The sequence below is a fragment of the Chaetura pelagica genome, unplaced genomic scaffold, assembly GCF_000747805.2.
Source record: "Chaetura pelagica isolate M959 unplaced genomic scaffold, ChaPel_1.0 scaffold369, whole genome shotgun sequence".
Taxonomy (NCBI): Eukaryota; Metazoa; Chordata; class Aves; order Apodiformes; family Apodidae; genus Chaetura; species Chaetura pelagica.
The window spans coordinates 912,745-923,196 of NW_009970235.1; the positions used below are offsets into that span (position 1 = coordinate 912,745).

A 10,452-nucleotide genomic window follows, 5' to 3' on the forward strand; every position below is an offset into this window, starting at 1 on the left:
AGCAGCCCCCCAGCTGCTGGGGGGGCACAGGGTCCAGCCTCCCCCCTCCCTGCCCTGAAGGGTCGCAAAGATGTGGCCGGTGCCTTCCTGGCTTGTCCTCTGGGATCCTCATACCCCAACTTGGCAGACAGGGATGGGGCAGGAGGACAATTTGGACAGCCTGTGGCTGAGCACAAGCCGATGGTGACCCAGCGGGGTGGTCTCAGGGGTCCATTTATAGACAGAAAAACTTTGGAGCAATGTGGAAAATGCTGCTGCTTTGCTCCCGCCAGTGGGTGCTGCTCCCTGCCATGAACCTGGGTTAACAGGCTGGAAATGTGGTTGAATGACTGAGGGAGCACAAGGGGTCCTGTCCTGCTCTCTTTGGAGCGTGGCAGGGCTCAGCTCTGCCTGCAGTGGGAAGATGTGTCCTCACCATGAAATGTGGGTGGCACATCCCTGTCTCTGGTGCTTGGCTGTGCAGTGTGTCCTCTGTGGTCTGGTGGCCCTGGGCACCAGGCTGGGTGCAAGAGATGGGCCAGTGGCCCTGCATGCTGGCCCAGGATGTGACAAATGAGATGTCCCCCATGGGCTGGTGGCATCCCAGAGATTAAAAGTGCTCTTCAAGGGGTGAATCAGGAATGATCCGGGCTGGCAGCATCTCCTGGCACTTCTGAGGGATGGAGCTCCAGACATGGGGACACTCCAGCAGGGGAACTATGCTCCATGCCATCTCGATTTAGTGCCTTTCCACGTGGGCTGGGTCTGGTATGCTGAGCTTCTAATGCAAGGGGTGAAGGAAGCAGCAGGCAGGCGTGGGGTGCCTGGGCAGGTCCTTCCCAGGGCAGTAGGAACCTGTTTCCCCACAAGGCCATCGTGAAGGACCAGCTCCTCCGTAGGATGGAGTTTTGGATGTGCTGGGGCTCCATGGAGGTTTGAGTCCAAATCTGGCCCCACCACATCCTCTGCTGCCAGTTTCATGGGAAAAGCCACCGCTGGGGCATGGCTCACCCAGCACTGTTCCTGCAGGAGGTGATTGTCCCTGAGGGCAAGTGGAGGAAGGTGTCACCCACGTCCCTGTCACTGTCACTGCCAGACACTGACTACCAGTGCATCCACCGGACCTCTGTCAGCAGCCTGAGTGCCAAGGAGAGCTCCTGCACTTCTGAGGAGCCCTTGGTTTCAGGTGAGGGCTACGTCTGACCTGGGGACACAGGGCTGTGCCCTGCACACGGGGCTGGATGGAAACCTCCATCAACACGTGTTCATCCACCCTCTGCCCTCCGGGAGGGGACTTTTGCCTTGCAGCCAAGCAGGGTTGAGGCTTGGAGGCAGTCAGGAGGTCCTGGGGATGGGGGCTCTACCTGTGGGTTCTGAGCCCTCAGTGTGTGTCTGTAACACCACACAGGCAGCCTTAGTCGATGGGGAGGAATATTTCATGCTTGAAGGCTTCCAGTTGCTGGAGGAGCATGAGCATCTGCCCAGTGTCACTTTGCCACTGACTCTGCACTTGCATTTCAGAAAGTGCAATAAACACTGAGGAGGAGCTGGAGGTGGAGCAGAGCTGCGTGGCGGAGCTGAGACCCTCTGACTACCAGCTCCTGAAGATCTTCATCGTGCTGTAAGTGTGCTGAGGGCACCTGTGGTGTGGGGAGGACAGGGGTTAGGCCAAGAACATCCATCTAGACCACTGACCACTGAGCACTCGTCCTTGTTCCTCTGCTCCCAGCATCTGCCTCCTGGTCGTGTCCTCCTCCTACCTGGCGTTTCGCATCTTCCGCCTGGAGCAGCAGCTTTGCTCTCTGAACAGGGACTACCTCTCCCGCGGGCACAGGAGGTGAGGGACCCTCGGGGACACCTTGGGGTAGGTGGGGCACACCATGAGTGGAGGACCTGAGAGGATGTGGTGCAAAGAGCAACAGCTCTGCTCTGTGATGTGTCCCAGGGATGCTTTGTTCCTTACTCTGTGTCCCTTATCTTATTGGGATGGCTAAAGGCAGACCCCAGAGTGCCGTCCCCATGCCATAGATGACCCCATCAACTGCTTTCCCTGAGACTTTCCACCCTTGGGAAGAAGTTTCTATTGTGTTTGGGGCTGGTTCCCCAGTTGCAGGAAGCACCAGGGCATCTCTGTGCAGCTGGGCTGCACCTTGGGGCTAACGCAGCCAGGAGCATCAACAAGGGATGGAAGGGAGTGGGTTGCCATGGGTTGGGGACATCAGGGATCTGCCTCCTTGTGCCCATGGGCTGGGTTATGGTGCCTCCATGGCCACTTGCCCCATCTCACCCCTCTCTCTGCCCTCAGGTGACCATCACCCCCAACACAGACTGCGACGGTGGCCCCCTGTGTACAGACCCCAGTGCTGCGTCCTCCCACCGCGGCTGTTACATGTGGCCTGGCTTTCCCACGGCTGGTAAAATGGGACCAAGTATCTTCTCCCTGCTGGCACCCGCTTCCTGTGGGACTGCCCAGCTGGCTCATGGCCACCAGTGCCAACTCCCCCTCCTGCTGGAAACCCGTTTTGTCCCCGGGATGCTGCTGTGCTCTAGCACCAGATGATGGCTCGGGGCTGCCGAGCGGTTGGACCTCCCCTTAGGACTTGCTGCTAAAACGGGTGCCAGTTTTTATTCCAGACTTGGATTTTCCGTGTTAAAAGATGGCCTTAGGCTGACAGGAAGCGCCAGGAAATGGGGATGATTTGCTGCTGCTGCTCTGGGTGAAGCCCAGGCAGCAGCTCTGGCTTGAATCTGCCTGTTTGTCCCACTTTTGGTGGCCCTGGGACCATGGCCAGAGGGACAGCCCCAACCCCTGGGATCTGCAGGAACGGGGAGAAAGGAGCCACCAGCCCTGTGGGGTGTCACATATCCCAGCACCCAAGGTGGGAGTACAATCGAGAGACCCCCCAGCCCTCCTCTCCTGGAGCACTGGGGCCTCAGAGCATTTGGGGGAGGGGTGGCATGTCCCTGCAAAGCACTTTAGGGTCCCCCAGACCAGACGTCCTCCCTGGGGACCACACTGGGAAGGGTGCCAGACCAGGGCTTCGTTAGGGCTGCTTGCCTCATTAAGACGTCTGGAAAGAGCCCGTGGTTGGTGCTGGTGAACGTCCTGGATTGCAACGTGTTTGTGCCCTGGTTCCCGTTCACCTTGTCACCGCCTGGAGCCGAGTGCCACAGGATTTATCCCGCAGGATTTATCCCACAGCCTCCCCGGGGAGCGTGCTTGGGCAGCAGGTGATGATACCTGTGAGATTTATTTTGGTTTTCTTTCCAATTTTTTTTTGGGAACTACAAGTGCTGATGGGGCCAAATCCCGGTGCCCTGGGGAGGAGCTCCCAGGCTCGGAACGGCTTTTACATGAAAATAAATCCAGGATTTTCTAGCACGGACTTGTCTGCTGCCAAATGGGGTAGCCCCAAATCTGGGCTGTCTCGGTGCCCCTGCACTGTCCATGTCCTCAGGATGTGGGTTTCATGGGGACTGCCCTTGCATGGGCTTGGAGATGGGTGGTATCACCTTGCTGTCACACTGGGGCAGCGCTGGAGGACCTGGGGCGGTGTGGCCCCTGGTGTCACACCCTCTAGAGCAGGACAGGAGGGAGGCTGGTGGGTGCTCAGCATCATTTTTCCCACACTGTGTCACCCTGCCCATGCCAGGAGGGGATACCGGGCTGGGGATGCAGCCCTGGCTGAGGCAGCAGCACCAGAGGTGGTGGCTTTTGGAGGACACCTGGGGTTAGGGGTGATCTGGGTGTAGGGGATGGGAGGTTTTTTCACTAGATGGCAGCAGAGACTGCGGGAAGTGACGTTCAGGCTGGTGGCAGGGCCACCCTGGGGACAGCAGATGCCTGGGCAGGGTACTGAGCTGCAGCCCCAGCCTGCTGGGGTGGACAGGGTGACCCTTCCTCCTTATTCTCTTCCTCCCTCAGCATTTGCAACCCAAATTCCCTCCCCACCAGCCTGGCCCATGCAGCAAAACGCATGAAATTGGAAGAAATGCATGAAAACGGCCCAATGAAAGCCACAGCAGAGGTGGTGTTGCCTAAACAGGGACTTGAGGTGGTGTCACTCCAGGTATTCAGGATATTTAGCACCCTGAGATGCCAGGAGAACTTCACAGAAGCCCAGGGAGGCCCCACTTTGGTTTGTGGGGATCCCTGCTGCCAGGAGCAGGTTGTAAGGCTCTGGTTTTGTGTTCTAGCCAGTGTTTGCTTTCCCGGCACCGCCCTGCTTGAGCTTATTTGCTCTTCTTTGTGTAAAGAAATGCCACGTAAAGGTCTTGGGTGCAGGAAACGTCCCTGGGTGCTCACCTTGCTGTGCTCTGGATGAGCACAGCCCCTGCCCTCCAGTCTTCCCAGTGCTTTCCTGGTCAGACCCACAGTCTCACCTTCCTGCCTCCCCTCCACCCATGCTCCTTCCCACCCAAATGATGCTCACAAGGACATAGTTTGGTTTGAGTTTTATTCCAGGGCCGGGAGCCTCCCGCGGTGGCCGCGGTGCCAGTCACTCCAGCAAAGCCCCGTGCCTCCTGGGCACACAGCTCGATGCCATTTCAGCTCCATCCCAGCTGTGGAAGGGGTTTTCCAGGGAGGGCTGGTGCTGGAAGGATGCCCTGGCCTGCTGCCTGCTCTCCCATCCAGGCAGCCTGGGAAGGAGGGGAATGATCCAAACCCTCGCTGTGCTCCTCTGCTGCCTGTGCGTGTTTGCTTGGGTGTTTTGGGAGAGCCTGGGCTGCTGAGGGAAATTTAAGCCCTTCCTACAGTTGATCACCAGGTGGACACACCGGTGGGGCTGGGCTGCCGGTAAGATGAGTGAAGAGAATAATCCTCACCCTTTTTCTTTTCCAAGGGTTACATTTAAGCTGGATTTCCCAGCTCCAGTTGGGCACTGGGGTGTGGTTGCTCTGCTAGACACCACCTGAGCAACCTCCTCCTTGCTTCTCATCAGGGTAGAGATTATTCCTTATCCTGCAACGACATCTGTTTCATTTTTATTTTCCTCACTGCTAAGCCTGTTTTTTAACAAGAGGATCTGATCTGAGATCCTGGCCATCATCCAGAGCAGGAGAAGTGTTTCAATTAGAAGTGTATTAAGGATTTCTTGAGCTTCAATGAGATGGCAGTTATCTTTGGCTTTTATACTTCAAACTCTGTCCTTTTGTTCTCTCTGGTGTGGTTTTTTTTTTCACTTGAGTAACAGAACTGGTTTTGTGCTAGAGGAACCAGCGACCGCCTCGTACACTCCTAGCACGGCAAACACTAATGAGGGTTGGGAAGTGCTGATGAGCCCAAATGGAGACAGCCTAAAATCATAATGAAAAGAAAACCCTTCAAAGAGTGAGTGTCACTTTTCATCTCCATGAAGTTTCTTTTCCTGGGACTGGGTTTCTCAGCTTCTTGTTTCCTTTGCAGTCTCATCTTTAGACATTGATATCTCAGCGTCAGGCTTTTGGGGCTAAAAAATGCTTGCTGCTTAATCCCAGGCTGCTCCAGTGACACCAGTGGGAGGCACAAATTAGAAATAAGCCCTCTTGGGGGCTTGGTGTTCATAGGGCATTTGCTAAGCCTGGCTTGGAATTGGCCTGTAGCCAATTAAAGCCACCTAACAAGTATGTTGCCTGCTGGGCAAAGGCAGCAAAGTCTCTTTTAGCAACTCATTTTGCCACAGTGATTAGTGTAAAAATTTACCATGGAGAGGAGGATTTATTTGAAAGCAAAGTGACACTTCTGGTTAGAAGTTTCAAGGCCAATGATTTCCAGAGGGGACTAAGGCTCCTCCAGGAGGGAACAGGGGATTTGGGGGGGTGTAGCCATGCTGGAGGGATTACATTCTTCTTCTTTGGGATGATCCTGCATATGGGCATCTCCCTCAGACACTGGGGGTGCTGCCTCACAGACAGGGAAGGCAGTTTGAGGGGGGGCTGGAGCTGCATCTCCATCACTTCTGTGCCAGTCTGGTGATGAGAGCTTTCCACTCGGACCTCTTCTGCGTGACGTAGGAGGGGGTGAGGAGCTGCAGCAAAGGCTCTGGCCGGCCCCTGATGTATCCCTGACACACAGCCTCTGCATTGCAGATCACATACATCCCACAGTCATAGCTGTTCTGCTGGGCAGGTGCCTTCTCCTCCACAAAGGTGGTTTTGCCCCCTCTATTGTCCAAGAAGGCCTCCAGCTTCCCTGCCGCTTGCTTGGCATGGACAGAGTTGCATTTACTGTGGGAATCATAATGGGCAAAGCACTTTTTGTCCCTGAAATAGACCAGTAAGCTCCAGTGGGTGCCCCCAGCAGCCTGGTTGGAGTTGTCATTGATAGGCAAGAACACCAGCTTCTTGTGGAGAAGGTCCAGTGGTTGAAGGAATATGGCTATTTCTTCCTGACTAAGGGCACATTTGATGAACTGAGCCACCTCGGGGCTGATGAAACAAACCTGATCACTAAACTCTTGGAACTGGTGGTTGGTGAAATACTCGAAGGCAAACCCGATGATGTGGTCGTTAAGCCAGTTTGGGGGGTCCAGCAAGGAGACATCTGACTGCCTCAGCAAACTGTCCATGTAGCTGAGAACCACAGGGTCCATCCTGCGCAGGTCGGGGCCACAACACTCCAGGAGACTTCAAAAGCTGAAACATAGAAAGGGAAGATAAATCAAGGAATTAGATGACACCTGAGACAAGACAGAGTGCAACAAACATCCTGAGTTCGTTCTCAGCAAAGGCCCAGGTTCCCCAGACAGGTATTTACAGCATTTGAACCACCTGCCAGGTGAGCAGACAGAGCACACACAGCTCCTGTGACAGGTTGAGCTGGAGCTGTTGCTGGAAGAGCAGCGCACGGCTCCGATGAGATAAACACTTCATCATTATCATCTTAATCTCAGAGCAAAGTGGTTTCAAAGCAGTTCCTGCCCGGGAACCTCGGGCACACCTTCAGTCCTGGCTGTGCAGGGAAATCACGTGGGATCTGGGTCAGTTGGTCAGTGCTTTGGTGTTTGACCTGCACAGTGACAATCACTGCATCATTGGTGCTCCTGAAATAAAACCTCTGGGGGCTGCGAAAGGCACAGGGTCCCTCTTGCCTAGCAGAGCGTGCCACAGCTTTGTGCCAGACTCATGACCTGTTCCAGGAAAACCTGCTGGCCCACCAGCACAGGAGGCAAGGCAGGGATGAGTAAGGAGAAACAAAGCAAAGCAAGACCACAAACCAGCCTGTTCCCTACCCTGGGAACCTTCAGGACAACTCTCTGCCTCACTGAAAGAAATTTCAACAACTCAGGTACCACCAAAGCTGCACAGTCTGCAAAGTACCTGTTGTTTTGAGCTCAGGTTTTAACTTGCCAAAGTTTTGCTATCAAAACAATAAAGCACTCACAGGTAAGCTGGGGGGCATCTCTGCAGACTTCCACCCCTGAGAAGTCCACCTGTGAGCAGAAGTGACTGGTCATGCCAATCCATCCTTTTCAGTCTTTTACTCTGTTTTTTGTCCAAGCTATGTTCTTGCTTCTTAACCTGTGCCTCCCTTCCACAAACACAGGCTGCTTATCCTTAAAAAGTCACCTGAAAATTCAAGTAGACTGTAGCACCTGCTTCTCCCCACCCACATGTTTGAGGACATCCTCAAGGGACTTCACCAGGTCTTCCAGGCAAGACTTCTCCCAACTGCTTTTTTTTGACCACATTTTCATTGTATCCACTAATTCTGCTCTTTCTACCACTCATATAATTCTTTTTCAAAAGCTCTTCCATTTGTTGTCTTTCCATTCTGTGGGGATTAAAGTGTTTTAAAAAAAGAGATTCTAACACAAAATACTTGCTGGCACCAGACTAGGCTTGAGGAGACCTTCTCAAGAGAAATGCTTGATTTAAACCCCCTCTACCTCCCCTGGTTTTACTTTTGCTCTTTAATCCCCTGGCCCCGGGCTCCTCAGCTCCCACCAGGTCTCTCCATTTCCAAGGCTGGAAATACCACAGCTGGGGACAGTGGTGATGTGGAGCTGCTTTGGCCTCACCCTTTCCTCATCTGTGCCAAAACATCTTTGGATTTCTTAAAGCACCAAGTGAAAACTAATCATGATAAGATCACTTTAATATGATTCACTATAAGCAAGATACTAATTATCCACTATGATAGGGGAAATAAAAAAAAAAATAAATCAAGTGTTGTGCTGTTAACATGTGAAGGAGAAGTAGATTTGTGCTTTATTGTGATGTGAATCATGAAAAAAAAATCCTTCCTACTCAGGTATGCATAAATTAAGAGATTTATCTCTCAAAAATCTTGGCAAGGTCACAGGGCCTGTGACTTGTAAATAACAGAAGGGATGAAACATGCTGCCTGTGGAACGGGTTGGAAGGAAGGGCTGAGGTAGAGGATCTGGGGCTTGAAAAAGCTAATTACTATTTGTGTGTGGCTGAGGAATCCAGGAGATGCCAAGCAGCAAGAGTCACTGCAAAGGAAGGGGAGCAGTCCTTGGTATTTACACTGAGCCAAGCACAATGGTATTTGGACACACTTCCTACATGAATGAGCTCCAACTACTTCCAAGTTTGTGGAACAAATCCTTCCCAACAGCCTGCAGTGTAAAAACAAAACAAAAAAGTTAGACCAAGTCCCAGCAACCGGGTGAATATATTCCTGTTGAGCCACACATCCTCTGAGCTGGGGAGGTTAGCAGGGTCACTGCTGAAATTATTTTTCCACCTGCCCGTGTGGTTCTAAAAAAAAATTTCATTTACTGTGTGTTTTTTCTGCTTCATCTTCCTGAGATGCATGAAATGCAGCAAGTAAGTCCAAATGGGACTATGGGTGAGGGAGGGAAGCACATGCCCTGTATTCTCTTAACTTTCCACTCTGCAGAAACGTCGTTTGTGGGTTTTTTGGTCATAAGGAAAAAAAATAAATAAAAAGAGATTTGGCAGCTTCCTACAGTCAGGAAGGGAGAATGGTTATAGCAAATGCTTAATTGCCACTAGCTACTACTTTTAATTTTATTGCCATCTGGCATTTGTGAAACTGCCTGTGAGTTCTGCAGGATGACTCACCCCGCGCAGCTTAAAGGAAAACCCTTTGCAGGCTCAGACGTTCCTCAGAGCCACTTAAGGTCAGTGGAGCCCTGAAAAGCCACCAGGGAGGTTCTTTTGTTTGGGAGAACCTCCCAAACATGAGGATGAATCCTCAGAGAAGCCAGGAGGTGGATCTGAGCACCTTTGAGGTGAAGGGGTGTTGAAATCCTGGTGCCAATGGCGAGAGCGCGGCTCAGACACAGGATTGGCTTCCTGGAGGCTCCAGCACACTCTGTTCAGAAGTTTTCATAAAAATAGGAATAAATAATGACACAGGCCTGAAATATTTGTTGGAGGTTGCCAGCAAGAGTCTTGCTCCTTCCTTTTATTTGTGCATTAGTAGTTGGAATTTGAAACTCCCTAGTAATTGAGTGTCAATAGGCAGCGATGGAGCTGAGAGCCTAAATTAAGGATGAATCAGATTCCTAAAGTCTATTTTTAATAAATTACAGGTGCTAAGAACATCCAGAGTGAATATTTTAAGGTGCCACGCCACTAAACTCCTGTAGCAAATGTAAAGAATATGGAGGTAAATACAAAGAAGCCACCTGAAAGACAAATTATTCAGACTTTACTAGGGAATAGTTGGAGGGACAGAGAAGTTTTTGACTTTGGAACTACCGAGAGTGAGAGGCCAAATGATTTAACCACCAGAGCATGCCTGGAAAACAGGTTTCAGACAGTGTCAGTGCTCTGAATGTAGCAAGATCAGAGAAGAACCATCAGTTTCTATTTACCAGCATGAGCTGAATGGGGGTCCTAGGGCCTGAGTTCCCATCCTTACTGGTCTCCTAACAGAGCCAGAGAAGAAACTCAAGCAAAATGAAACAACTAAGCAAGAAAAGAAGCTCACTTGCTTACTCTTTTTGTTAAATATAAGCAATTTCTTTGTAGCCTATAGATTACAGTTCCTGTATGATACAGAGCAGAGTCTTTGCGGGTTCAATGAGCCCTGAACGCCCAAGTCAGAAGAAAAGATTCATCATTTCTGTAGGCACAACACCCAAACCTTTCAATTCCTAACGAATTCCCCAGGCAACACACAAAGCAACCCACCTCCAGCACCCAGCTTTGTCAGCAGCATCTCCTGGGGCAGGAGACTAAAACCTGGAGGAACTAAATCCAATGCTAGTAAATAAAATGCACAAATTCACGTTTTGGTCCCCAGGGTGGGGTTGACCCAAGCATTAGGTTTAAGAGGAATAAACCCCATCAACCTGAATGCCAAAGGAGGAGAGATGTCCCTGAGCCTCTCCCTGAGGAAAGGACAGCAAAGCCCCTCAGCTCAGGTCCTGGAAACAGCATCAAACCAGGCCTGGATGGACAGCAGTCACCTGCTTTCAGAAAGAGTTTCTTCAGGAGAGCAGTGGGAAGTGCTGGGAGGGTAAATCGGTAGCCTGGAAGACCTAAAGGCAGCAG

At 51.8% G+C, this 10,452-nt stretch overlaps 2 protein-coding genes across 2 annotated transcripts in view; one reads left to right on the plus strand and one right to left on the minus strand.

The window, feature by feature from the left end:
• The window catches only part of GRAMD2 (GRAM domain containing 2), a 6,637-nt gene extending 4,817 nt beyond the window's left edge, over window positions 1–1,820 (plus strand). The window contains exons 8-10 of the mRNA XM_010005908.1: window positions 1,009–1,165; window positions 1,501–1,600; window positions 1,709–1,820. Coding sequence (XP_010004210.1) covers window positions 1,009–1,165; window positions 1,501–1,600; window positions 1,709–1,820 — 369 coding nt within the window. The remainder of the gene's footprint in view (window positions 1–1,008; window positions 1,166–1,500; window positions 1,601–1,708) is intronic.
• Window positions 1,821–5,912: 4,092 nt separating this feature from the next.
• SENP8 (SUMO/sentrin specific peptidase family member 8) lies at window positions 5,913–6,551 on the minus strand. Its single transcript, XM_010005909.1, has one exon. The coding sequence runs from the start codon at window positions 6,549–6,551 to the stop codon at window positions 5,913–5,915; it is 639 nt and encodes a 212-aa protein (XP_010004211.1).
• Window positions 6,552–10,452: the final 3,901 nt, after the last annotated feature.